The sequence below is a fragment of the Setaria viridis genome, chromosome 9 (assembly GCF_005286985.2).
Source record: "Setaria viridis chromosome 9, Setaria_viridis_v4.0, whole genome shotgun sequence".
Lineage (NCBI taxonomy): Eukaryota > Viridiplantae > Streptophyta > Magnoliopsida > Poales > Poaceae > Setaria > Setaria viridis.
In genome coordinates this window covers 6,962,215-6,989,190 of record NC_048271.2, presented here as the reverse complement: position 1 = coordinate 6,989,190, position 26,976 = coordinate 6,962,215, and the positions used below count along the sequence as shown (strand labels likewise).

The window sequence follows — 26,976 nt, the reverse complement described above, 5'->3', positions numbered from 1 at the left end:
CAAAGCAAAGATATCACGGCAGTGCAAAAGCATAGCTTCACTTAACTTGTACCGTCTACAGACTCTTTGACCATATCTTTGTAAGATGTGAGAAGGGTGAAACAATATGGAAGTCTCTTTCTCGGCTCATGCAAAGCACAAGCGGAAACCAAATCTAAGGGGGGAGAGAAAATGCCCCGGCGATTTTCCTGTCAGTATAGTATTGAAGCACATCACATGCTACTAGCTCTTCGAACCGTGCAGCTTGTTCTTCACTGCAAGGGCAGCGGCTCGGTACCATGCAGCAGCAGCCATTGCTCCTGGATCAGGGATTGAAGCCAGGAGGTCTGGAGCGATGTATGATGACCGTCCAGCCTGCAAGTGCAATCCAAATTTTAGAAGGAAATAGGAGAATATTTCTTGTTTAATAGTCCTGCACGGTCGGGCAACTGCACAGCTTAAGCGTAATGGATGAGGAGTGCGAATATATACCTTTGCTTGCATCTGTTTAGTGGATTCAGCGCCAACTGATGCTGCTTCAGAAGAAGCGATGAAGGCAGTCACAGGATCCTCCCCAGCCTTCAGTCTCTGCTCAGCACGGTAATTTTATCAGAAAACCATTGTGATTTGAAGAAAGACAAAGTAGAATCAAGAAGCAACCTGTTTCAAAACAGTAGCAGCAGGAATTAGGGCATCCAACATTGTACGGTATCCTGTGCTGGCGCCACCATATTTGCTAACAGCAGCAACGGAAGCCTCTAAAGCATCAGCCCCTGTAGAAAACAGCAAGATTTATTTGGTATGTGTAAAATTCATGCTATATAGCCAGAAAGATCAAGCACATTTCTTACATTCATTTGCCGTAACAGTTGTGCTCTGCTTTAAGCTTGCATATGCAGCCTTGAATAGTATATCATACCTGGAGAACATTAGGAACTGTAAGTTTACTTCGTAGGAATCATACATTCAATTAGGATAGAACAAACATCATACAAGATTCCACTTGTTCCGCCCATCACCCTTCGGATTGTAGCCCCGATTTCATTTATTGTTCCAGCTGCATCATTCAAAGGGTAACTGGCATAGAGAAAAATGCACCAAATTTTGGTCAAATTTTACATGATAGAAATAAGCTAGAATTACATCATAAAACTAGCTAACCCAATTTTAATATCAGGAATATGACACATAAAAAGACACTGGTAGGCAATGAAGTCCAATAATACCAATAAGACACCCATCATCACGTATCATTTCCACTGGACAGGACCCAAAAATGTATTGAAGTTAGTAAAATCATGTGGTAGTTCATATATGGTATTCTACCACATGTCAGCAGCTTAATCATTGTATTTCTTATCTAGATTTCAAGAATAAAATTAGAAAGTTCTCACCAATAATTTGAAATGCTTTTAACTTACCGCTTGTTCATATCTTCAAGAATAGATGTTGCTCCTCTATACATCTGAAAAAACAGCAGTGACATATTCAATCTTAAACGGCAATATCAAATAATCGTTGAAAAGAGCTTTGCTGATTGGTGGAGGAAATCATATAAAAAAGAAGGGAAAGCTCAAAGAAAAGGATTTAATAGCACGGTTATACTAGGAGCTTGGACGCTATGGAACCACAGAAACAAGGGAGTTTTTGATGGGGCAGCCCTTTCTTTGCAAGCAGCACATCAGTTCTTTAAAGATGAGTTGAGGCTTTGGGGCCTTGCTGGTGCTAAAAAAATTCAGGATTTATTTCAGGGTCAAGGGGATGGTCAAGTGAGAGTTTCTTAGTTTAGGTTTGTGGGGTGTTGCAGCAGCCTTATTTCCTCCTTTGTGAGGAAATGAGACTGCTTTGTACGGGGATCTTTCCCCTTCTTTCTCTCTTAATATAAAGATACGCAGCTCTTCTGCGTGTTCGATAAAAAAAAAGGTAAACAACTGACTCACTGTGGTTCCACAGTCACCATCGCCCACTTTACTGTCCCATTCATTTAGGATGTCCTTCAGATTGATAATTTCTGTAGCACTTGCTTCAATAGCAGCCTCCAGGATACACCCTTGCTTGCTTAGCTCCTGAGGTTGGGCAAGAACCTGCAGAGCAATAACAAAATCATCATGATTGAGGGACAGCAAGAGGCAATTGATGGCCATGCATGTGCCAGCGTGATTAAAAAAAAATCACAGAATAGTTTTGACTAAAGTTTTCACGAAGCAATATCATATAACTGGAAATAAAAAATTAACACCCATAACCCCTGCAGAAAGAGTACACAGCTAATTGCATTTATTGCATACTTCCACATTAGATCACAGGTCAACAGATGATCTGAGAACAAATGGTAAAATAAAATCTAAACAGGGATTTTGATTTACCTCATCATCCTCCATTGAAGGTGATGGTGGTACAGGAACAGGAAACTTTGCAGGTGGGCGGTTTCCTATAGTCAAGTGATAAACATTAAGTTTAGAGAAAATGAATTAAAATCAAAAGGTTCTGATAGAGCTTAAAATGTTTTCAGAGCAAATATGCAATTTTTCCCATGTGCCGGAAACATGATTTGAAAGTTTTGATAGCAGTACAGTGTCTCACTGAATTCCAATTTATCTGAACAACCTGAACTTGTTTTACAGCCTTCAATCAATATCCATAAAGAACAGTTTGTAAGCAGACTTTTAGGATGTAAATGGTAGAACCAAAGAATGCATGGCAAGTTAGATGACGCTAGAAGTTAAGGGGAAAATAGTAGAAGGAAAACATGACAGTATTTTTTCAACTTATTGTTAGAGTATATTTGGTAGTTGTAGATATACGTATCGTAAACTGCCATATGTATCCGAGGGAGCCTTGCCCCCCAAGTCTTGTACTCAATATATACCGGCCGAGGCCTCAATACAATACAATCAATCTATTATACCCAATTCTATTCCTCCTACACTTATACACCAAAAATAAACTGACTATAGCACTGTTCTAAAATATGACCATCTCACCCACCGGGCCTTCGCATAGGTACGAGGTACTATCCTTCCGCCTAACACCTAGTCATCCAATTAGCCACTAGGAACCAACCAACCACCCGCCTAGCAGCGATTAGCCACTAGGTGCCCCCACTCACCTAAGACCTATCACCTTTTGGAGCATTGGATTCAAACCAAAGCATCGCTAGAGAATACTAGCTAAAGGCAGATGCAATATACATGGGATTCTATTGCTATCAAGTAATTTGTGAAATCCAATACATTAGTCGATTCTGCCGCCATGACCATGACAATTACCTTCAGAACCAACAGGCCAAGCTGGAGCTTTAGTGGGAGCATCAAGTCTCTTCAAAATGTTCTCATCAGACTTCATGATGGTAATAGATAATCCTGGAAATGTAAACAGGGTGAAAAAAATATTGCCAGTTACTTCAAGAGTGAGTCGACAACACATGCTGAGGAATGAATTGTGATTAGATAAATAATTTCACTCACTACATGTATAGCAGATGATAATGTACAATATATAAAGCATTTTCTTTCATGGGTATGGCCGTATGAGGGTGGAAGTACCAATGAATGTTTTATGAGGTTTGGTTAAATCATGTTAACTGAAATTAGAGATGATAAAGCTCATCCACATCATCATTTCAGTGAGATCACACAAACACTGACCAGCCATATCAAGTGATGTCATAAGCGTGCCAATGTAGACCCTGTCAACAGCAATGCCATACGCCAATTGTAACTCAGGAACTGCTTTTCTTGCTGCAATCATAAGTTCCATGATAGGAGTGGCTCCTAATCTGTGTATCAGATACGGTGTTAAACAACAAAGAAAAAAACAGTACTCAGTTCAGTGTAAACAGTGAAGAGAAAGGAAATAGATACGTTGATAAAGTAATGTAGTGGTTTCAAAGAGATCCAAGATTTAAAAATGTGGATTTTCATTTGAGTAGGACTTGATATGGTAGACCATATCATAAACATGCTGTCATAATCTATATAAACTTTTAACAAGAGGAAAGTTAGTAGAAAAGAATTATCAGAAAGATAACACACTTTTGTAATAAGCACAAGTTAAATTAATGTGGAAAGCAGGTCAAAGTTAAATTTGAAGAACACATTTCAAATGATATGTCTGAGAATGGCCTGTGAGTCCTTCCAGGTATTTCTAGTCTCTATCCTATCCAATTCCCAGAATGAGAAGCTAGTACAATACTTTGAGAAATCCAAAATGGATCCCCACCACCAGCAAACAAAGGAATTATCCATAACACAGGATGACCTAAATGATATGTTGATATTGATATGCAACCTTGTAATCAGGTCCCTTTGGTGTATGACCAGCAGGGAAGGAAGCAGAAATCTCCCACCGAAAGATACTAATAATTTTACAACTCTCGTCTCCTCCCATGGATGCTAAATCTTTACACTGCTCTAGCATTGTATATTTAGGATAAGTTTACAGAAACAACTTTCACAGTAACCCATAAAAATGAATGGGTAATAAGATGACCAAAACCAACTAACCAAGATTGAAATGGGCACCTTATGTCATCATGACAGATGCAAAAAGTAGAAATAGGGAAAACATCATGATACAATTAACCTCCCCACATACAATTTGTGTTAGTGCTACTGATTCCGCAAATATTTGTTCAATCTATAGTCATGGGAAATGCTAAGATTTGTATTACCCATTAATTAGGAGAACAGCATTGCTCCCCCTTGTGATAGGAAGATACTGAGTTTCCTGCAAAGATGCAAGGCCACCAAATGAATAATTAATAGCATCTCAAGCTAGCAGTAGAAAGTTCACTTTTTACATAGTGTAGTTACTGTGTCTGAGACAGGTACGCAATGTTTCACTTAAGGAAAACTATGGAAGGAAAGCATTAGTCTCCATTCCCCGTAATTCATCTCCCACCCCATTCTCATCCTTGCCTCTCCTGTAATCCAGGCTATGCCTTTTTCTTAATAAAAAATCTCCTACTTTTTTGTTAAAGAAAAAAAAAAGACCTGCCTAAAATATTAAGAACTTCAAAGCTGAGACAAGCTATAGTTTTCACCTTTACAAATCAACTAACCAAACGCTAAAGACAGTTCAATGTTGGAAAACACAGTGTTGAAATTAAACAAAGAAACATGATTAGAAAATTGTAGTGATCTATGTGCCTGCAATGCAGGAAATAAAATAAATTTTGAATTTGGTTCAACAAAGACAAATAGATAAAAATAAATAAAGGGCTCAACAAAATTGTAAATTAAAAACTTACCTGTGACAATATCTGCTTCAGAACATGTTCAACCACTACATCAACTGGCTGGAGATCAACAACAGCAACACCAGGCTCTCCATGCTAGAAACAAATATATGTTTCCCATTACAGATTTACAGATCTCAGATATGTAGAAAACAAACATTAATGCACAAAAACTCACAACTATATCCAAGTATGCTAATTGTTTATACATAAATATAGAGTATAATAGCAGGTGCGGTTTAAACTTACGATTCCAAGGCCGAGCTCCATTTGCTTGGGACCCAAACGATCAGAGGTTGCTTGCCCAGGCAATGTGCAAACAGAAAGTGCAACTCCCATTGTACCAACGACCTCAGATGCATATTTTGCCTCTGCGGCAACATCTGCAAGAGATAAACCAGCATCTGCCGCAGCCCCAGCAACCTGTGGATCAAACAAATTAAACACGAAAAACAAGAAGAAATTTTACAAGCATCGATTACTATCCATATAGTACAACGCCAGAAGTTATTCCAACAGAAAAGATCTTTTGAACAGATCACTGGATGATTATATCACCTAAGTGTTTCCTGTTTCCAAGTCTAGCACCCAAACTGAAGAAGGCTTAGGCATTTTATTTTGATGCGCATGGTGCAGGCTGGTCAAATTAGATTAGAAATGTGTGTTTCATGAATATGCAGTACATCTTCGATGCTAATTGAAAAGGAAGCCATTAGCTAGTATTATTCTGTTTGCAAATACCACATCAGTTTAGTTAAAAAGGCCTTTCTCATTATTTTAGGCAAGCATAGTGCGAGGCTAGTCAAAATTAGAGGGAACAGGTCGCTTGCATGAAAAACAGATTAGTTGAATCGGAAGAGATTTTCTCAAGTCAGCTTTGCTGAGTAAAGGAATGTAACGTGCCAGTAACAGAGATGATGCCTAAGAGCAGAATATAGGATATAAAATACAATAGCAACAATAAATACCTTATGCACAAGAATTGTTCCAGCTAAACCTCTCCTACCAGCTATCCCTCTAGGTGGGGGAAGGGCACAATCATCTCCAACAATAACCATCTACAGGTGGAGGATAAATGTTAAGTAATTAATAAAATGAATGCGATCTTCTATACGAACATAGTAAGGTGTGTGTTGATCAACCTCCATCTTATAGCCTTCAGATTTTGCCTGCTCAGCAGCTAATCCAAAATTAAGTCTATCACCAGTGTAGTTCTGCAAATGTTTGACAAATGAAGGTAAAAAAGAAATGGAACTTAGTAAGATGAGAGTAGGGCAATGCTTCACAGTTTACACATAACAAGTGGAACAGAAAGGAGCATTACAGATTAAAATATTGGGGGGAAACCAGTATCACTACATCAAACATACATAGGTGTCAAAAATAGGCAGCAGTATGGCCCATTTCAAATAAATACAGGTGCACTACAGCTTTCTTATTGAACAAACTATAGGGAAGGTGATTTGTCCCAAGTAAATTCAAAGAAGCAAATCTTCTCCCTCCTCTCCATCCAGTAATGCCAGTCCACACAAATACAGGACAATAGGTGGAGGAAGTGATAGCAAAATGTTAATGTGGTAACAAGCAAACAACGCATGGTTCCAAAACATCAGAAATTCAGAATGAATGAAACTTCAGGTGCACTAAAAGATTCCTCTTAGCTCATGATTTGACTTAAATTTGATATCACAGTGAGACTACCTTTACTATTAGAAGGCAACCCATGGGACCAGTTACAGCTCGAATAGCCTAAAATGAGAATGAAAAGATGTAGTGAATGTCAGTTAGGATGATTTAAGCAACTGAAGCTAGACGCAATTTTACAAAAATAAACATACAGCTAAAATAGAATCCACAGGCGGAGAAGCGAAAACATCTCCAGAAACAGCAGCGGTCAACATGCCTGGCCCAACAAATCCAGCATGGGCAGGCTCATGACCGCTTCCACCACCTATAAACAAAACGGTGCTACAATTAGTTGACCATGACATGAACAAATGAAAATATCCAAGCAACCCTCAATAATGAAGATTTTTTAAGAAGAAGTTCCTATTTGACATCTGTGCTGGTGATTGCAATAAGATTTGATCAGTTAAAAGATGGTCAAAGAAACAGCATGTATTTAGGTTCAAACAAGGAAACACAACAAGCATATAAGAGATTATATGCGTGCATATATGGCAACCAGCACATTTTTCCACAAGTCTAGGATAGTGCAGTGGAATGCAAGGGATCTATACAATACACTGTCTTATATTCCTCCTCCAGCAGTATTATCTCCAAAGAGTAGTCCAGCATTATACTTCTAATATACAAAGAACATCCTAGCTTAACATATTACATAAATCCAAGCAACTAGCCCAACTACCATTATAGCATCTAGATTAACATATGTAGGAGTAGATATGAATGTAGCATGGTTTAAACTGAGCAAAAGAAAACTAGATCTTGCCAATTCTATTAAAAGAAGGTAACGAGCATATGGAAGCAACCCTACTAACATCATAATATTTTGGCGAGAATTACCATCAACCATCAGGTGCAATAAAAAAAGATTTCCAAGCTAGAATGTACCATATCTGATACTCAAAACGGGGAAATTCCGTAGCACTTCACATATTTGACATAACGTAGGAATTAACCATCATATGCCAATGGAAATTAGAACAAAAGCACAGTTCAAACATTGGAAAATTACCTGAGATGACAGCAACCTTATCATAGGCGCCACGCTCGACATCAGCACGAAGAACGACCTTAATCTGCACAGGTTTCAGGGAAGCTTCATCACTCAATGCTTCCCGAAACAATTCCAAATCGTTCCCTAATGCGAAATATCACCTGAGGGAACCCGTCCAGGTACTGCAGGCCAGGGTAAGTTTCCACCAGCCCCTCGATGAACTCCGTCACTACATCTGCAAAAGAAAACCAAGCCCAAGCCCCGCCGGGACCATTGGATGCGATTAAACCCTAGCAATTGATGAAAAACCGACTGAAATTTAGCGAGAAATGGGGAAATGGAGGAGCAGGCTGTTACCATCGGGGTTGTTGATGAGCTTCTTCCCCTGGAAGGCCATGGCGTGGGGGCTCCCTGCGGCTGCGTGGGGCCCGTCGATCGCCGGCGCCGGGGAAGGTCCAGAGATTGGGGGGAAAGACGGCGAGGCGAGCAGCATGAAGTCGCCTCTCTCCCCCTCGTTCTGTGGGCTTTTGCTTGCTCAAGGAGCTTATCCTTTTATAGAAGCGGATTAGCAGTCCAAAGGAAACTGAGAAAAATTGAGTTACCGTAATGCCCTTCTCGGTATAACCCCACTCTTCTATGCTGTATCCGGTTTTCTTTATATGAGTGGATGGTGCTGCCATAATTTATTTCATGTTCTTATGAGTATATCAATTGTTATTAAATTTATTTATTATTTATTTAAATTATAAGACAAACTAAGGCGTGTGTATGGAAATGATATCTCTTTGTCATTTTAGTAGAAGAAAAAGTTTGATGGCAAGCAACAAGTCTTTTATTTCTCATGCATAGAGATGGATTATATAATCATCGTATCTTTTCTCGAAATGATATCTCTTTGTCATACTACTAGTAGAAGAAAAGAAATTGATGGCACGCGGCGATCCTTTATTTCTCTTGCAAATAGATATATTCGTATCTTTTCTCAAATGGGGATATCGATTGCATAGTGCTCCAATATTGCTTGTGACAAGATCATGTGGTACTTCCCGGTTCAAAGGGTATCTCTTTATCATAATACTAGAAGAGAAATTAATGGCAGACGTGGATACTTTATTTTTCACGCATAGAGATATATCATACAACCATCATATCTTTTCTCAAATTGGGGCATTGATTGCACCGTAATCGGATATTGCTCATGACACCGCTTATGCAATACTCATTCAAATTGATACCTTCGTCATTGTAACAGAAGAAGAAAACAAATTAATGTAGGCGGCGATCCTTTATTTCTCCCGCATATCGATAGATACGTATCTTTTCTCAAATTCGGATATTGATTGCATAATCGTCTGGTACTACCCGTGACAAATCATGTAAGACTTCTTGGATACTAGAAGAAGAAAAATCTATGGCGTGTGGCAATCCTTTATTTTTACCATGTACAGATGGATCATACCATTATCGTATCGTTTCTCAACTGGGGGCATTGATTGCATACCTATATGGGTTTGCTCATGACAACTCATATAAATATGTAATACTCTTCGGTTCAAAGCGATATCTCCTTATGATAGTAGTAGAAGAAAACAAAATGATGGAAACCAACAACCCTTTATTTCTTCCATGGAGAGATAGGTAATACGATCATCATAATTTATTTTTTATCATATGGGAACATTGATTGCATAGTGATCTGATACCGCTTTTGTAGCGGATCATGTGATACTTCTAGTTCAAAGTATAAAGAATCATGAAAACAATATGAATAGGTTGGGGCATTCATTCTTAGTATTCCATTTTTGCTCCTTTGTTCAACATATAATTCCAAGATATACCATAATGAGTTAACGATACCCAAAATGACACCTTCATGATAAAAAGGACGGTAGATGATTAATTTTTCATGTATCAACATGTTATTAAATTAGGAAAAGAAATGCTAATGTGTCAAACCCAAGCTATACTTGATATTTGATGAAAAATATATAGCTTACTAGCTAGAGATTTTTCCTATGTGCAAAGCCTCTCATTTCCATTGTCACTCATCAGATGGAAAACTTAAAGGAAAATGACAATGTGTCAATCCCAAGCTATACTTGATATTTCACGAAAAATGTATAGCCTACTAGCTAGAGATTTTTCATATATGCAACGTCTCTCATTTCCACTGATCGATATGATTGATTTTAAATGATGACGTGCAACCTGTCAATGCCAGTCTATAGCTGAGATTTCATAAAGAAAGAGAGAGCTTCCTGGGAATCTCCTAAAAAAAAATCACCGGGAGTTTCTTATCCTATTATAAAATCCGTCATGCCGGCTTGGTTATTTCCTTTCATAAGCAAGCGAGAAGCACGAGCATTGAGCAGCGAAGAATGTCCGACGGTAAGCATGTAAATTCGAGGTGATGTGCATGGCAAAGATGGAACGTTATCCTCGCAAAAAAAAAAATGGATGGAGCGCGGTGACTTGGAGCTTTCTAGAGAGGACAAAGTGTCAACCAGCCCGCCGGATTGCGGCGTCGAGTTCACTGGTTGCCGGTTCGTATCGCCTGCTGACCTCACCATTGCGGCAGGAGTCATCCTGGCCGTCCGTTGGCAGATCAGGCGGCCCTGGTCTCTGCGCCAACCCTTCTCGTTCAGAGCAACCTACCCGCGAAAAATTATTGCGTGAAGTCAAGGACTCCGGGCTCTCGCCGTCGCCGATCGCGACGTCCGAGCAACCCCGGGCCGGGAATAGGAAAACGGAGAGAAACGTACTGCGCTGATACGGAAAATCGAAGGCCAGCAGGTTTACTTGTGCGGAATTCACGATTCACCACATCACGCGTACTGCAAGAGTTGGAAATCGCCAAGATCACGAAACGCTCGCGCGGTCGCGCAACCTCCGACACCGGCAGTGGCTCAACTCGGGAGCAAGCTGCAAGCAGAACAACTGGCTAACGTGCTAGCCTGCTAGGAACAGAGCAGGCACATGAGGAGAGGAGACCGAGCCTGTTGCAACTCTGATTTGGAATTGCATGGATGCATCACCCCGAGGGGAATAGGCGTCTAAATTATAGTAGTATCGGGCACCACTCGTGCGGCCACACAGGGCGAAACGAACAATCTTTACAGATCCATACGTATCCCTGACCAAAAATCTCGGGATGCAACACACCGGGAGGCCGCGAGTAAAAGCCATCACCGTAGGTACTCGGGTATTCCTGTCCTGCTCTCGCATCGCCACCGCGGCAGGGGGCGAAGAAGATCTCACTGTCTCCCGCTCTCCCTGCTCCGCAGCCGCTGATCACGCCGCGTCATCACCGTCCGGAGGCGAGGCGAGGCGGCTTGCTCGCCTGCTGGTCCTCCTCCGCGCTCTGCGGCTGGCGATCGAGCTGCGTCCTACGGCCGGCCAGCTAGCGATGCCGGCGGCAGCGTCAGACCCTGAGGCTCAGCCACGCCACGATGTCGTCCATGATCTTGTCCTTCTCGGGCTCGATCAGGAGGTCGTGCAGCAGGCCGGGGTAGAGATTGAGGGACTTGTCCGCGGACGAGGACTGCTCGTAGAGTGCCCGCGAGCCGTCGGGGTCGGTCACCATGTCGTCGGCGCCGTGCAGCACCAGGATGGGGACGGTGATCCGGTGCAGGTGCTGCTGCAGGTAGGACGTCAGGCGGAGGATCTCGTAGCCCGTCCTCACGCGGATGGCGCCCGTGAACACGAGCTGGTCCGTGTATTTGGCGCGCAGGGCCTCCGGGTCGCGCGACACCGGTGGCCCGTTCCTGTGGGACGCCGTGAACTGGTACCTCGGCGCGAGGAGGGCGAAAACTGGCGCCATCACCTGCAATAGTAGGCAGCAGAAAAAAAATTTAGAAGGGACGAAAGCCGAGAAATATGACGCCTACAGATTCCACTCAAACTCTAATCGTTAACACATCATTAGTTACAAGCAGGAGGAAATATTGTTCTCTCTTTAAAGTTTAAACATAGTTGTACACAAATGATCAGATATTGTTTAAGAAAGATCCAGTCATACCCTTATGATTGGGTGGGCAGGCTGTACACGAACAGCTGGTGATGTCAGGACAACACCACTAATAAGAGTTTCTACCTCTGGATCAAGTGCAGCCTGTCAAGAATCAAAATAACATTTAGACTCATGAAGCGGAGGACAAGTGCACAAGCACACTACAGGAGAAGCAAGCATCGCAATGATACAGTTCATATGGTGCCAATGATGTTACCTTCAGAATGATGCCTCCGCCAGTGGAATGGCCAAAGCAGAAGCATGGAAGACCAGGGTTCTCAGCTGAGACTTTTTTGAGGTACATTTTCTACATTGAAAGGAAAAAATACATTTGGATAAGAATTTACTCCATTATTAAATCTCAAGACTACACAAAGTATGTTCAGTTTCTCATACCAAATCATTGACAGCATGATCAAGAGACTGCACATATCCATGAAGACCATCGCTTCCACCATGGCCTGTAACACAGCATAGTCTACAGGTTAGAGAAGACTAATGAATATATGTTGCACTGAATTGTAGTGCACCCTGAAGTTCAATTCATAGAAGTCGATAAATTCTGAACATCAGTTAGCTGTTAGCTTAACTCTTTCTTGCATTATTATTACTAGCGGATCGGCGCGCCCGTTCCGAATTATTGTCGTGGAAAAAAAATCAGTTGAAACGGTGTGTTTACGTGGTGAGAGGGCAGCATGATAGGGACATAACATCTTTATTAAATACGGTAACTTGAGGTCTTTCCCGCTCGACGAATGAGAAAAGCATAATTTTTTTTACTCATGGGACCTACTCAATAGAACCATGGGGAACACAGCATAGAGATGAACGCTACTAGAAGGTGTTGTCAATCTTGGTGTTGTCAATCTTTATTAAGTGTGTTACATTAACTTGAGATCTTGGTGTTGTCAATCTTTATTAAGTGTGTTACATTAACTTGAGACCTTCCTTGCTTGCTGAATGAAAAAAACATATTAATTTTTTTATCATGGAACCCGCTCAATATAATCGTGACTCCCACCAACCAATATGTGCAGATCCCACCTGAATAGTACGTGGATCCCCACCGAATAGTGTGCGGGTCCCACGTGGACCCCACCTGTACATGGGTCCCACATGAACAGTGGAGCCACAATTCACGAGAGAGCTCCGAAGCCACGAGCTTTAAATCTAGAATCTCAATCAGGAGCCATATATTCTAGTTGGTTCCTTTTTGGCCAGTTTTTAAAAATTCAAACGATTAGTGCAGAAAAAATTGTAAGCCTCATATAACTAAGATTCCTAGTTAGATCTTTTCACTGCCTTTGATTCCAGGACACACAATTCCATGGTCACCATTTTTGACACTGACCCGTGGTATTCTTCTTTCAGAAAGGAACTTGACAGACATTGACGTCTTTATTCATTTTTGTTCTTCATCGTTAATACCCACACGAGTTAGCAAAGTTCACAATCAAAACAGTAAAGTATAACCGTGATCCGAGACATGAAATCAAATAAAAACGCACGTGCTGAAAAAAATTAAAGCCTCATGTCTTGTTTGATTCCAGCCTCCTAAAATTTTAGCTCCTAAAAATTTTTAGTCAGCCTTTATCAACTCCTAAAAGACTGTTTGGTTCAAGTGACTAAAGTCCATAAATGCTGTGAGAAAATGACCATGTTGCCCGCCCCAGTTACCCCTGGCGCTACTCTCTGCCTGCCCTTTCTCTCTCCCTCCAGTCTCATCCAATCAGCTCCGCTCCGCCACCACCCACGACTCCACCTCGCCAGCCGCAGCCACGCCTCCACCGCCACTCTCCCCACCAGATCCGGCGATGGTAGCGGTTGTGCCGCTGGGGCGCATCCCGGTGTCATCCCCTCAGCGAGCGACGGTGGAGGGATGGAGGAGAGGGGCAGCCCGTTGACGAGGACACGGCCGCGCCGCGGATCTACCTAATGGCGCCAGACTCGAAGCGGACTCCGTCCTCCCTGCGCCGTTTGACTCCGTCCTCCCTGCGCCCAAACGGCGGCTGCGGGGTGGAGGAGGGTGCGGTCGGGAGGAGGGTGCAGGGCAAAAGCAATAAAGGAGGGGTAAAGGTGTCGAGCTATGAGGTTTTAGGAGGTGGGGGGACTAAAATTTTTAAGCTGAGTTTTAGTGACTTTTTAGGAGGAGTGTTTGGCTCTTTAGTTCCATTTTAGTTACTTCTAGGAGGTGAAATTTTAGTCCTAAGATTCCTAATGAGAACTTTTCACTGCCTTTGATTCTGAGGCACGCAATTCTATAGGCGCCATACTTGACACTGACCCGTGGTATTCATCTTTCAGAAAGGAACTTGATAGAATTGACATCTTTAATCATTTCCGTTCTTCATCATTAATAAACTGTTTCATGCACGAGTTAGCAAAGTTCACAATCAAAACCGTGGATTATAACCGTGATCCGAGATATGAAATCAAATCAAAACACACGTGCTGAAAAATTTAAGCCTCATATAACTAAGATTCCTGGTGAGATTTTTTTCACTGCCTTTGCCCTTTGATTCTGAGCCACGCAATTATATAGTCACCATATTTGACACTGACCCGTGGTACTTTTCTTTCACAAGGAAATTGATAGGATTGACATATTTATTCATTTCTGTTCTTCATCGTCAATAAATTGTTTCCAGCACGAGTTAGTAAAGTTCACAATAAAAAACCGTGGAGTACTAACCACGACCGGAGATATACAATCAAATTAAAACACATATGCCTAAGTAGATCGCTATAATTTAAACGTGAAGCATCACAACTAAAAAAAGAATCACTCACCGGTCCAGTCCATCCCGTACACCTTGATGCCGATCTCATTCAACCGCCTCGCTAAATGATCATATCTCCCACTGGCACACGAATCCAAGGAAGGTCAGGGTCAGCCATCCGCTAGCAAGCAGCATAGCCAAAGCATCAGTGCGAAAGAAACTGACATGAACAAGAACCGTTCTTACCTGTGCTCGTTTAGCCCGTGCATGACAACAACTAGCGCCCTGCTCCACAAATCGCCAACAACAAAGGACGAGTGATCAGAACAAAAACACCAGAGGATCCCTTTCCAGGGAGAAAAAAGGAACAAAATTTGCAAGTGCAAGTGGGCACAGCCCCCTGGACGCGTGGAGTTGGTTCCTCTGTTTCGTGAGGGTGTCCTTCTTCTCACTTCTCAGTTCTCACCTTGGTTTAATGGTGGAGGAGGGCGGGTACGGCCACCAGCACTGCGTGAAGAGCGTCTCGCCGCGGGGCGTGGGGATGAGGTCGTACTCCCTGCCGCCCTCCCGCGCCCGGCGGATGGCTATCTCCCTCCGCGCCGACGCCTGCCTACGCGCGGCGACCATGGGCGACCCCGCCGGCACCCGCAGCACCACCGACGCCTTCCCCTTCTTCCCGCTGGGCCCCGACGCGGAGGAGGGCGCGGCGTCGGACGCCACGGCGGCGGCGACGGCCCCCGGCCGCGCGCGCCAGCGGAAGGGCAGGAGAAGGAGCAGGGCCAGCGGCTGGAGCACGGCGAGGAGCCGGCGCAGCGCGAGCAGCGAGAGCAGCGCGCTGAGCCGCCCCGCGGCCTCCGCCGCCTGCATGCTCCCGGCCATCCTCGCGACCACCGTCGCCGTCTCCTATCCCTTCTTCTCCCTCCTCGACGCGGGCCACGGGGGGTTGGTTGGTTGGGTTGGGTCGGTGGGTCGGTCGGTTGCGCGTCGCCGCTGTTCTGACCTCTCGCCCCAAGAAAAAGCTCCCGATCCCAGACCGATCGCGCCGGCACCGCCCTAAAAATGGATTCCCCGACCCCAAGACCAGCGCGATCCTCCTCCACCGCCGCCCAAAAATAAGGAGCGCTCGCTTTTATCGATTCACGCCACCGCCGCCGCCCCCCCGCCGCCGATTCCCGAACCAGATGCCCGACGCGCACGCAACGGACGGAGGAGAGAGTGCACGAACAAACGGTGCCGGATTAACCGCCGGTGAGGAAGGGAAGGAGAAGTTTGAGTAGGTCTTCGCGAGTGGGGGCGAGTGGAGGCAAAGGTTTATAGCCGCCGCTCGCTCGCTCGCTCCGTCCGAGAGGCGGGAGCGGCAAGGCAGGGAGGCCGCAACCGAATCGAACGCCTCGCGCCGAGCCGCGGCGGGCGGGCGTCGTGGCCGCCCGCGGGCCCATGTGGCGGGAGCCGTCTAGGCCCCACGCACCAGCCAAACGTGTGGACGGGGGGGCGATGCGGCAGGCCGCGTGGCGCCTTCGCAGCGGCTGGGGGGCCGCGAAAGGAGACCCATATGCCGTGTCTACGGTTGTGGGCCCTGATGTCAGCCGCTCTGGCCGGCGATCGGTCGCCGTCGCTTATCTCTTTTGTTATCTCCACCGGGCATCGGTAGCGTCTCACGGGGCTCGTCGTCATGTAGATTCTCGCGGCCGGGTGGGGACGTGGGGTGGGGGGTGGGAAAAAGGACGGACGGGGAATAGGGGCGTCTGGAAATTTCGGGAGCGTCGCCGCATATGCTGCCACCCACTAGCGAGCGGGGACGGTGGTGGTGGGGCGCTTGTGCCCCTGTTCGTGCACATCTCGGCGCAGACAACCAAACATCTGACGCGTTCATCTTGCATCAGCTGATTCCTTGGACCTGTCCCAGCTGAGCCTGGCTGCTGGATGCGAGCCAGGCTGCCTTGGGCAGCCAACCAATCGCGGCCCTAGTGCCAGGCCGGGACAAGAACAGCAGCGACTCGTGCCGTCGTGCGCGGCCGACGAGCGAGCGAGGAGGGACGCGAGCTCGAGTTCGCGATCTAGGAGTTTGGATCGCGCTAAACCTTCGTTTCGAAAAAAAAAAAGATCACGCTAAACCTGGCCGTCCGGAGATCTCGGCAACGCTCGGATAATCTCAAGGCGGGAGGTGTCAGGCTGCTACGTCTGTCCGTTATTGTTCAGGTCGGCCTGGACGCCTGGTGGCGGACGTGTAGCCAGCCACGTTCGAGCCCGTTTGGGATAGGGCCACGCCGCTCCTTCCTCGACATCCGGCGTCGCCGTGCCATCCAATCTGGAACATCCTCGCGGTGGCGTGTCAGCCCATGTCCTCCCCATTTACCGTCTTTGCCATTGAGCAATGCACGTAGTATCTACTTGTTCCCAAATATTGCTGCATGTTTTTTTAAAAGAAGTGGGTTTAGTTCTATGGAACAGATAACTACTGCGGCCTAGGTTTATTTAAATCTTATTTGGGTCTATATGCTTTCTTTCTTTTTTTTAAACCGACGGCAATATCGATGACAATAGGGGGCGGCAAAGAGTATCTATTGATCGTGGATTCTTTTCCACATCTCGGTGCCTCCGTTCCAAATTACGAGGGTTCCGAATCTCGGTCCCTCCGTTCCAAATTACTAGGGTTCCGAATCGTTTTGGTTTTTTATTCATTTGATTCATAAACTTTATTATACACTTAGATATACTATATGTCTAGATGCATAATAATATCTACTCCCTCTGTCCATAAAGATTGTTTGTTAAAAATTTTTAGACAAAATAGTAACAATGCTAAAAGTCAAAAGTACCCATAATAACTCTTCTTAATCGGATGGATTACCAAGTAGAATTAATTATGCATGCACCCTTGCAATAATTATCGAACCTATTACCCTTTTTTATTTAGCGAGTCTAACCCGAGCATCGATGGTGGGAGTAAATGATCGATTCGTTAACTGGGCTAAAAGGTATTATGAGGGTCTTCCTTGGATTATCTGAAAGTTATATAAATAATCTTTGTGGGACAAATTTTGGAGGCTACAATATGCATCTAGAAAAACTAAAACGATTTGCAACGGAGGGAGTACAACTTTTAAAAACGGTTATACTTCCTCTAGCTGCCCTTGTTGAGCGTCTTCGAAAAAAAACAGTTTGTTGTAAGAAGCCTATTATGGTCGTCCACCTTATGCTTGTACGGAGACGATAAAAAGCATTTCTTTTTTTTTAAAGTAGGATAAAAGCATTTCTTTAAATCACGACCCATGTGCACGTCACCGTCCGGTCCAAATCGAAATGGAGCAGCGTTTCAAAGATGCCTAATTATACCTAGTTAGCGACCGTGATGAACTGATGATCCAAAGATGGTTGTTAATTATACCTAGTTAGCGACCGTCATGATGTTACTTTTAATCAAAGTGGCCGGTATCCCTCTTTGCATACACCGGAGAGAGTTCCACCGTACGTACAGCTGCTTTTTTTACAGTTCAATCGGAGGAGGAGAGGATCCTCCATCTGATTCATTGCACTGGTTCAAAACCGACCCGGCTATGTACAAAACATTTGACAAGGAGCGTTCTAGTCGCAGGAGTTTTACGTGCAGCTAGCTGCTGATGGCAATCCACAGCACTGCTAGTGCTATCAGGCAGGCGGCGACCCAACTACTGGCGACGACTAATCTTAACTCGCAGAGTAAGACCCCCATTTTTTTCTGATAATGAATAGGACTCCTTTTGTATGTGGTGGGCGCGACCCGGTCCGTCCCGCCCGGCCGGCCGGCCGCGGACGGAGACCGAGACCGGCCGCTCTACCAGCGGCGCGAGCTTCAGCGAGCCGGAACTTTGGAGAGTCACGTGCCATTGCCAATAGGACCCATGGAATGGAGCACGGTAAAAATAAAAAGGCGCCAGGCCATGTCGCCCGCGCGCCCGTGGCACGCTCAACTACTTAAGTTGGACTCGGCGACCGGCGCGCACGCGAACGGGTCCGGCACGGCGCGCTCGACGAGTTTGAACACGAACACTAACGCTAGCTAGCAGCAGGGGATAGCGGTTTGCGCGGCAGTTGATTACTCCACGGCGGTTGCGCGTGGGCAGCTGACGACTGACTAATCAAACGGCCGTGCGCCGCACCCGCACGCGCCCACGGGGCCATACGCAAGCGCAGCCCCGGGGCCTGGCCGCTGGCGGCCGTCCGGCCGTCCACGTACAATCCCGGCCAGATAGAGAGCGCTCCCCATGCTCTCGATGAATCTCTATCCAGCCGGCGAGCTCTGTCGCCGCCGATCACTTGCACGCAGAAGCAAAAGGCGCGGGGCGGTGCCAATGATTTTCTTTTCCTGCTCTTCTACGAACTTCGCTAATCAAGGCAACGTCGCTTTCTGTACAGCAGAACGGATGCGCCTTTACTCGGTAGTGCATGCATGAGAGTGCAGTACCCCTTGTGTATTCGGGAAGATGACCTTTGCCTTTTGGTGGCTCGGTAACGCCAAACTGTTTCGATGAGCATGACAGCATGTCTTCCGGGGATTATCTGATCTGGGTATAATAAAGTGTGACGAACACAGGGATGCGCTAATGGCAGTTGACGTACAGCAAGGGGGCGGTGTTGGAATCATGGCAGGTCAAATGCTGGCCGGCTGCAGAGGATGGATATGGCGGAATAGAAAAGTCGTTGCGTCCAAAGCATTTTGTCATTCGCAGGCTACAGGGTAACAGGCATCTCGGTCCGGATGACTGCCCGAGTACGCAACATTGCAACCCATCAGCTTGGTACCTCAAATCCATCGCACCTTGGACGGCAGTGCATTGACAAAGAAAATTGTTGGGACTCTAGTGTCATTTTTTCCCCCGCACAGCAACTTTGGTCTCATCACACCCCTCCCCCACTTTCTTCACGACTGTTGTGGATATGATTGACGTTGACCGTTAAAAGCAATATCCTAGGCATCCTTACCCGCGAGCATTTTCTGACCGCAGTACAAGTTGGAAAAAATTCAAGCGTCAAAGGAAAAGATTAGGCATGGCAGCAAAAGCAGATTGAAATAATGTTTAACCTGAAGTCCTGAACGTAGGGCGACCATTTTGTTGAGAATTCCTTGCAGATAGGAGTACATCAAACACGACTCCGTAACAATCAGGCAATGGAAGCAAACTTTGGAAGCTTCGCAGACAACTTTGATAGGCAAATTCTTTAAGACCTGACAGGGCAATGGAAGACGTTCAGAATTTGGGTTAGAACCGTAATACAGGTGCACCGCATGGCACGGGGTTCAACAATGATCACACCATGTACAACATGACAGCCCTATTCCTAGAAATGCGTTCCAAAGTACCTAAACCAAAATGGCCTGTTACATCGGGGCTAGAAAGACAAAAAAAAACAAAGTTATATTACAAGCACAACACAGGGCATGCTGTGATAGTACATGGCGCATAAGACCTTCTGATTGTGGCACCAAGACATGATCAAACAGAATCCGGATGATTAGCCTTTTGGACTTATGGTTGATGCCATGGCTCAGTCGTGGTAGAACATATTGCATCTTGATCTATCAAAAATTTCATGGTGTTCAGGTGTCCAGACAAATGTTAAGCCACCCGCGATCCAATAGCAATTTGCCTCATGAAGATATTGGCTCGTACGGAAAAGAAAGCCATGGATGTTTCAATGCTTCTGAGGCACTTGGGCGCTTCTTTGGGTTTACCTCTAGAAGGTACGCAACAAACTCGATAAACCCTTGATCAGCCATGGGCAAACGGTGCCGCAAGGATGTCTTCTTCGGAATCAAGTATTCAAGTCTGTTACTTTCCTGAAGCACAACAAAATACGAGCTCAAGTGTTAATATCAGAAGGAGATATTCGCTAAAATCAGTTATGCTGCTTATTATGATAGGGAAAATCTACTGAACGATTACTGAAGAGCACAAACCTGATTTCTTTCATACAACATGTGGTTCTTTGTGAAATATTTGTAGGTCTCCCGTCCCTGCGCAAGCATTGCTTGTTCTATGGAGCCAATGATGCCCATCACACGTGCAAGTAATGTTGCAGGAGAATCATTTTGGAAAAGGACCTGAAAAGCATAGAGGATGCATACATCAGCTCCCGTACTCCATATGAGCATATAACAGAAAATAGATAAAACAAGAAACCTTCAAATGATTAAAGATCACAATAACCAGATGCATAGCTTTCAATCACCAACTTCACTATGTTTCAATTCCTCTGATTAGCAGTAGTGACCAATGAATTCTAAATACATGATCTTACTATGATAAGCACAAATAGAAGGAGCAGTTAGAAGAGGTATAAAATGATATATTTTATTTTGCTTTAGTACATGTACATTCCTCTCTTGCATTTTGTGTTTGTTTGTATCCCTAACATCGTAAGAAAAACGCATAAACCAAAATGAGTGCAACAGTAAGAGGTAAGAACAATAGCAGTCAGCATGCAGTAACCACTTACATTTCCAGTGCAAAGTTCTGCTAATATACAACCAAGTGACCATATATCTATCTTTTTGTCGTAAGGCAAGCCCAGAATAACCTCCGGTGCACGGTAGGATCGTGATTGCACATATGCACATAGATGATCTGTCTCAAAACAGCTGCTCCCAAGGTCAATGACTTTTATTTCACATCTGCTGTAGCTCTTTACCAATATGTTTTCTGGCTTCAAATCACAGTGAATTAGACCGAGACCATGCAGAAACTGAAGTGCCTCCAGACACTGAATGGCTATTGACTGCATGTACAACAAAGGAAAATATTAAGTCGACGTGAAAAGTTGAAGTCACATGTCTGGTTACTGGTAGTTAAACATTAAGTCAACAATAGTGGACATCATAGCTCGGCAATACCTGCAATCTTGGCATTGTGAAGTAAACCTCGCCCCCTGATTCTCTGTTAAACTTTTGAAATTCATACAAATTTGCCTTCAGAAGTTCACAGACTATCAGCAAATGCTCCTGCGAACAATACTTAAAGTAAGTGGTACAGCAAACACAGCAAACTTTATTTCGAGACATTATGACATAAATTTAGACGATTTTTTTTGGTAAAGGTAATTTATCAACCCTTAACTGATGCTCAGTTCAATTTTCAATCCCGAACTTCTTCACACACATAAAATGCTTATAAGCAGTTATCTAGCCATTCTAATTGATTGACTTCAAGAATTTCAAAGCACTTATACTGAAAAGGCAAAATTCACGTAAATCTGAAATTTACAAACAAATAACCCACCAAATAAATAAGTGTTGAACCAAACATGACAGAATTTGCTATAAGATGTGATGCCACAGATTCACAAACATCAATGTACAGGAATACCAAGAAATGTGAGCCATTTGGGATAATATTAACATGTGCCTTAAATATCTGGATTCTATAAACTGTAACATGTTGTAGAGCATATAAAAAACGGAATTGTGGTATCCACAGAGAGAAATGTAGAGTGCTGGATAAATTACATGCCAGCCAGATCATTTAATTTTAGAAACACTCAATTTGACAGTTAAGGGTTAAGTACAAGATTTGAATAGAACCAGTAGAATTTCAAACATGCCATGATGCAACATTAATATTTAATTCCTCAGCAACTCTTTGAGATCACACATGTGATCATGTAGTGAAGTTGTGATAAATTCAAGACCCAGCGGAAACAAATTACACTGGAAAAGGATCTATTAAGAGTAAAAGCTAAAAAAATTACCCGATAGTAGAAGTAATCATACAGACGCAAAAGGTGGTACTTGTCAGCAGGATCATGCTTGTTAACATACTTCAGAAGCTTGATCTCATCAAGGCTCTGATCAAAAAAATCTTTGTTATTTTTTATTATTTTAACACACACATCCATTCCTGTGTGCAAATCATGTGCCTGGATAGCTTTGCTGAATGCAGCTGAACCCAAATACTCTGAGACATGATAACGCCCAGCAATGACAGAATTCAGAACAACATGGAAATTTTTGTCTTCTTCAAAGCCAGTTCTGTTATATTGTTAACAGGAAACAATGTTAGAAGAGATAAAATCCTCCAAAAAAAAGAAACTGTAGGTGTTGCACGGTGAACACAGGCACCAGTGGAATAATAATAAAGAACTGGAAATCACGGCACCATTTTTTATGCTTTACCGAAATTAAAAGGTGGAACAAGCATTAAAGAGAAGTACCTGTTTTTTCTATGCACAATCTTAAGATTGAAAGTTTCAAACTCTTCCTCCTGCGCCTTTATCTGTCTGACTTGCTCTTGCAATGCTGCTGCCTCCTCGTCATCTAAGGTGGTTCCAGTGTCTTCTTCTTGTGCGTCGTCTAGTTTGTGATGCCGAACGTTCGCTGTGTCCTCCGTTTCGTCATACGAAGCACTTGAATTTCTTGATCTAACAACGTCAGACGTCATTTCATCTCTAGAGCTTCTTAGAGAAGACTCGCTATTCTTTTTTCTCCATGTGGCAAGCATATCATCTGATACCATGCCATTTTGACATTCATCGGGATCGTTAATGCAATACATTTCATCCTTCTTTGACCACAAAGATTTAGCATCAGAGTCATGATTTTTCCCAGAATGCAATGGTGGAGGAAAAGAAAATCCCCCGTCAGCTGCTCCCGGTGGTAGATTGACCTTCTGCATATCAACAGCATAATTGATTTGGTCATGTTTTGCTCCTTTACCACCTACTCTCTTCTTTTCAGTTTCCTGCTGAGAATGTCTTTTTCCACTAACACTCAGGCTGCTCTCATTGAAGTACTCAATATCCCCTTCACTGCTACCTCCAATCAGACTTTCCCGCACCTCACTTCCAATGTCAGCAGCATCACTGCTTATCCCAACACCAATTGACCTAACAGAGCCATGCTGATCATCCTCCACAAAAGGGTCATCAGGATGAGGTCGTTCAGAATCATTAAGGAACTTTCCATTCCCTAACATACCTAATTCACCGTTCTGCGACACAAAGCCCTGCCAGACTGGTTCAGAATGCATTAAATTAAGCTCTTCGGGGTCTAAAAGTTGACCATCATACTGAGCCATCATATCACTATCCGGAATTCCATGCACCATTGGCCCCACCGAAGTGCCTACTTGTGCAATATTCTTTCCATGAAAATATTGCTCACCAGATATGTAGGAATCTTCCTCAACGAATGACTGGTCATCATCTTCGTCCTTTGTAGGGCGATCATGTCGATCAGGCCCTCTTGTGTGGCCAGTTGCCTTCTCATTGTCGCTAGGATAGTCGATCTCGTGCGCTAGAAACCATGTTTCATCCTCAATTGGCTGTCGGGTGTAGCCAACATCATCATCATCATCATACTCATCGGAATCCCAATATTCACCAATTGGATATTCAAGTGAATCATCACCAATTGTTGCAAAACCAGATACCAGGTCAGAAGTATCCTCTGCAATACCTTGACTGACAGACAACCAACTACTGCCAATTGTGCGTCTTCCACCTGAATATGTTATTGCAGAGGTCAATGTTTCAGTAGCCAAACAATTAGTAAATCTAGACATATAACACTCTGATAAAGTCTGAAGTAAAATAATCAGCGTTAAAAACATATGGAGTCATCACCTCACAATTTAGAAACAAAATTTCCTAGAAGATGAATGGAGAGCAAAACAATTACAGAAACATGAAATGTCAATCGATGATCCTTCACAGGGGGAAAAGAATGAGAACACTAATGTAAATAATTAATTTACAAAACATGTACAGTCACTAATAATCTACACACAAAGGATCATTCAGTATGTGCTTGAGACTCCTGGAAAAAAAAACCCTCATAATTTTGTCGCATGATAGTGGCACTAAAGGATCCATGTCAATGAAGAGAAGGAACAAGTTAGTGACCGTAATGTGCTACTGACACCAATATGCAAGATTTGTGTTTCTTTTTGTTCTGACAAAAGTAGAGGAATAAACTACATCAACTGATGTCCTTAGTCAGTCCCAAATATGATATACATTGCATGAACATTAGCTGAATGTCCAAGTTTTCTGGCCTACACAACTAAAGTCAAAATTATGTAGCGACTTTTGAACAATGGATCTTTTTTCAAACAGCACAGTGCACAATAATCACAAGAACTCAATGGAATCCAGAACAAATCAACCATCGCATGGCGACACATAAATACTTCACAATTTCCAAAGCCTTTTTGACATAACAAAGATAGATTTGTAGAAAAAAAATGACTTGAATTAGATCCCAGTATTGTTGCATTGACACTTGTTTGCACAGAACTGAATGAATAAATCGTATTAAACACCCCATAACACTGCTTGCCTAGTGGTTTGAACTCAGTAGTCAGCACTATGTTGAAAGATAGCATGTTGACCTTACACTATTGAACTCGCTATCAACATACCTGAAGATGTTATTTCTTGCCCGATTGGAACATCGAGATAAGATCCAATCATAAAGGCATTATCAGCAGCACTAGATTGCTTGGCTCCAGATCCATGATGATTGATCTTTTCCTCCCAGTTCATATTGACTAACTTATCTTCAGACTTGAGCCTCACAGGGGGTAACTTGGGAAGTTCTTCACGCTGGTTATCTCCAACAAGCTGCAGATCGAAGCAGCGGTCAGCCACCTGATCTGTATCCTGGGACTTTTCAAAGTAATATTGCCTGTTCCCTTCATCAAGCTGTCCTTTCACTGATTTTGCAACACCATCTGCATTAATGCTCTTCTTCACTTCTTTCCGATCATTTTCATGGTGTGCACTATTGTAACTAGATGACGGGTTTTCTGCAGAGAATGGAAGCACTGTTTTAACTGTGCAGCCATTCATGTTCTCCTCTTTTTCTGGAACCAGATTTTTATCCCTGGAATGACCCTGTTCATTGGTTTCAGCTCTCCCAGCAGCATCAACTTTTCCCTTCCCTCTTCCAAAAGAGACTTTTTGCTCGAGCACCGGGCCAGGCTGCTCGGTCCCAACGCCTCGATCCCTCTTCTCTGCCATCATCGCACCCTGCCTATGTCTTGGCACCTCCTCCGACACCAGAAGCTCGGCCAGCTGTTCTGCAGTGCTGTTTGCAATGGTGAAGGTCCAAGGATACAGATCCCCCATGTTGTTCTCCTGAGGCTGGCCAATCCCGGAGCCCTTCCTTCCGTCCGACCCATTCGGCAGAGCTCCCACATCGATCTCCTTCACGATGAACTCCCTCGACGAGTCCGCACTCCTCACTGACGTGGCGCCCTTGGGCCCTACATTGGAGCCCACCGAGTCATCCCGCTCCTCGTCCTCTTTCGGCTCCGCCACACGCCTCTGCGTGGTCGGGCCGTTTGAATCGCCCCGGCCAGTGAGCTCCCCGCGGAGAGCAGCCTCCGCCTTGGCGAACCTGTTCTTGCGCAGGAACTCGAGCACCAGATCGATGTTCTCCGACATGGTTCCCTCCAATATCAACTAGCCCAGAAGCGAGCCCTACGAGGAAATGCTTACACTGAGACTGGAGACGAGCTGAAGGCGGTGCCTTGGAACCGGCCGAATCGAAGCTCCAGACGCCCGGGGACTTGGGAAGCCGCCCAATGCCGCGGTGCCGGCAGCCGCAGATCGGCGCCCCCGCCTCGAAAACCCCGCGAGGAATCGAGCTTCCCGGGAGCTCCTCGGCGCGGCAGGACCTCAGCGAGACGAAGTAACCCAAGCGGCCGGACCCCCTAGGCGAAGCGCGGACCCGCACCCGCAGGGCAAGCGCGAATCCGCGTGGGGAACCGCGTGGCGGGAGCCGCGGAAACCCTAGCAGCCGTCCCCGCACCCCGCGCCGGTCGCGGGCACGACGAGGGCAGGCAGGGGGCGGGAGGGGGAGCGGGGAGGGGTGTGGGGGCAGCGGGTGGGCCCGGGCGGTCAGCGTGGCCCGGCGCCGCCGAGAGCGTAGGGCGGCCGGGCGGGAGCGGATCCGGCGGCGGCGTGGCAGCGGCGGCGGAGCAGGAGGCGGGGAGGGCGCATCGGGTGGGGGGGGGATCAGGGCGCGGCCGGCGCGGCTGGGGGCAGCATATTCGGGGTGGTGGTGGTGGTGTGCGTGCGCGAGACCGGAAAGAGGCAAAGAGCGAGGAAAGGAAAAGAAAGGGAAATGGGAAATGTTTTTTTTTCTCTCTCGCTTTCGTCCCGTCTTGGTCGCTTGCGCTTGGGCTGCGGGGATCGGGGCGGGGCACTGCGCAGATAAGCTATTTTTCGTGCGCGTAGTACGTTGCAAACCCCGTAGATTTGGGCGTTCAAAACTCTCCCCCTGGTCCCGTGTGGGTGCGGCCGTAGTGGCTGGCTGGTCTTGAGCCCTGGCTGAAGCTGAAGTGAGATCCGTGGCTGGGACTGGGAGGGG

At 44.9% G+C, this 26,976-nt stretch overlaps 3 protein-coding genes across 3 annotated transcripts; all 3 read right to left on the bottom strand.

Annotated features, from left to right (window-relative positions):
* Positions 1-13: 13 nt before the first annotated feature.
* LOC117835860 (putative 3,4-dihydroxy-2-butanone kinase) lies at positions 14-8,433 on the bottom strand. Its single transcript, XM_034715172.2, has 20 exons — positions 8,256-8,433; positions 8,060-8,133; positions 7,917-7,980; positions 7,057-7,169; positions 6,920-6,967; positions 6,361-6,432; positions 6,187-6,276; positions 5,468-5,641; positions 5,231-5,314; positions 4,652-4,707; positions 3,627-3,757; positions 3,249-3,341; positions 2,346-2,410; positions 1,920-2,063; positions 1,401-1,444; positions 973-1,056; positions 831-898; positions 640-752; positions 472-567; positions 14-354 (listed from the first exon to the last, which is right to left on the bottom strand). Exons 1-20 carry the CDS (start codon positions 8,389-8,391, stop codon positions 223-225), a joined length of 1,881 nt encoding a protein of 626 aa, XP_034571063.1. The 5' UTR covers positions 8,392-8,433; the 3' UTR covers positions 14-222.
* Positions 8,434-10,895: 2,462 nt separating this feature from the next.
* Positions 10,896-16,003, bottom strand: LOC117839631 (uncharacterized). Its single transcript, XM_034720016.2, has 7 exons — positions 15,094-16,003; positions 14,874-14,912; positions 14,698-14,768; positions 12,304-12,368; positions 12,125-12,214; positions 11,917-12,009; positions 10,896-11,721 (listed from the first exon to the last, which is right to left on the bottom strand). The coding sequence occupies exons 1-7, from the start codon at positions 15,504-15,506 to the stop codon at positions 11,320-11,322; spliced, it is 1,173 nt and encodes a 390-aa protein (XP_034575907.1). The 5' UTR covers positions 15,507-16,003; the 3' UTR covers positions 10,896-11,319.
* A 3,909-nt stretch (positions 16,004-19,912) lies between these two features.
* LOC117839630 (uncharacterized) lies at positions 19,913-26,582 on the bottom strand. The gene is made up of 7 exons (XM_034720015.2): positions 25,022-26,582; positions 22,815-24,102; positions 22,353-22,632; positions 21,499-21,606; positions 21,105-21,383; positions 20,566-20,709; positions 19,913-20,445 (listed from the first exon to the last, which is right to left on the bottom strand). The coding sequence occupies exons 1-7, from the start codon at positions 26,046-26,048 to the stop codon at positions 20,257-20,259; spliced, it is 3,315 nt and encodes a 1,104-aa protein (XP_034575906.1). The 5' UTR covers positions 26,049-26,582; the 3' UTR covers positions 19,913-20,256.
* Positions 26,583-26,976: the final 394 nt, after the last annotated feature.

What these genes read in the sequence shown, in the direction of transcription:
- LOC117835860 (XM_034715172.2), bottom strand. Translation starts at nt 8,391, where the DNA reads ATGCTGCTCGCCTCGCCGTCTTTCCCCCCAATCTCTGGACCTTCCCCG. An exon ending in TTGGCCTGTTGGTTCTGAAG is followed by an intron (nt 2,411 to 3,248) that starts GTAATTGTCATG and finishes ACTTGACTATAG; the next exon opens with GAAACCGCCCACCTGCAAAG. An exon ending in GGCGGAACAAGTGGAATCTT is followed by an intron (nt 899 to 972) that starts GTATGATGTTTG and finishes AATGTTCTCCAG; the next exon opens with GTATGATATACTATTCAAGG.
- LOC117839631 (XM_034720016.2), bottom strand. Translation starts at nt 15,506, where the DNA reads ATGGCCGGGAGCATGCAGGCGGCGGAGGCCGCGGGGCGGCTCAGCGCG. An exon ending in GCGGAGGCATCATTCTGAAG is followed by an intron (nt 12,010 to 12,124) that starts GTAACATCATTG and finishes GATTCTTGACAG; the next exon opens with GCTGCACTTGATCCAGAGGT. An exon ending in CTGCCCACCCAATCATAAGG is followed by an intron (nt 11,722 to 11,916) that starts GTATGACTGGAT and finishes CTACTATTGCAG; the next exon opens with GTGATGGCGCCAGTTTTCGC.
- LOC117839630 (XM_034720015.2), bottom strand. Translation starts at nt 26,048, where the DNA reads ATGTCGGAGAACATCGATCTGGTGCTCGAGTTCCTGCGCAAGAACAGG. An exon ending in ATGATTACTTCTACTATCGG is followed by an intron (nt 21,607 to 22,352) that starts GTAATTTTTTTA and finishes TATTGTTCGCAG; the next exon opens with GAGCATTTGCTGATAGTCTG. An exon ending in TGTTGTATGAAAGAAATCAG is followed by an intron (nt 20,446 to 20,565) that starts GTTTGTGCTCTT and finishes GTTGTGCTTCAG; the next exon opens with GAAAGTAACAGACTTGAATA.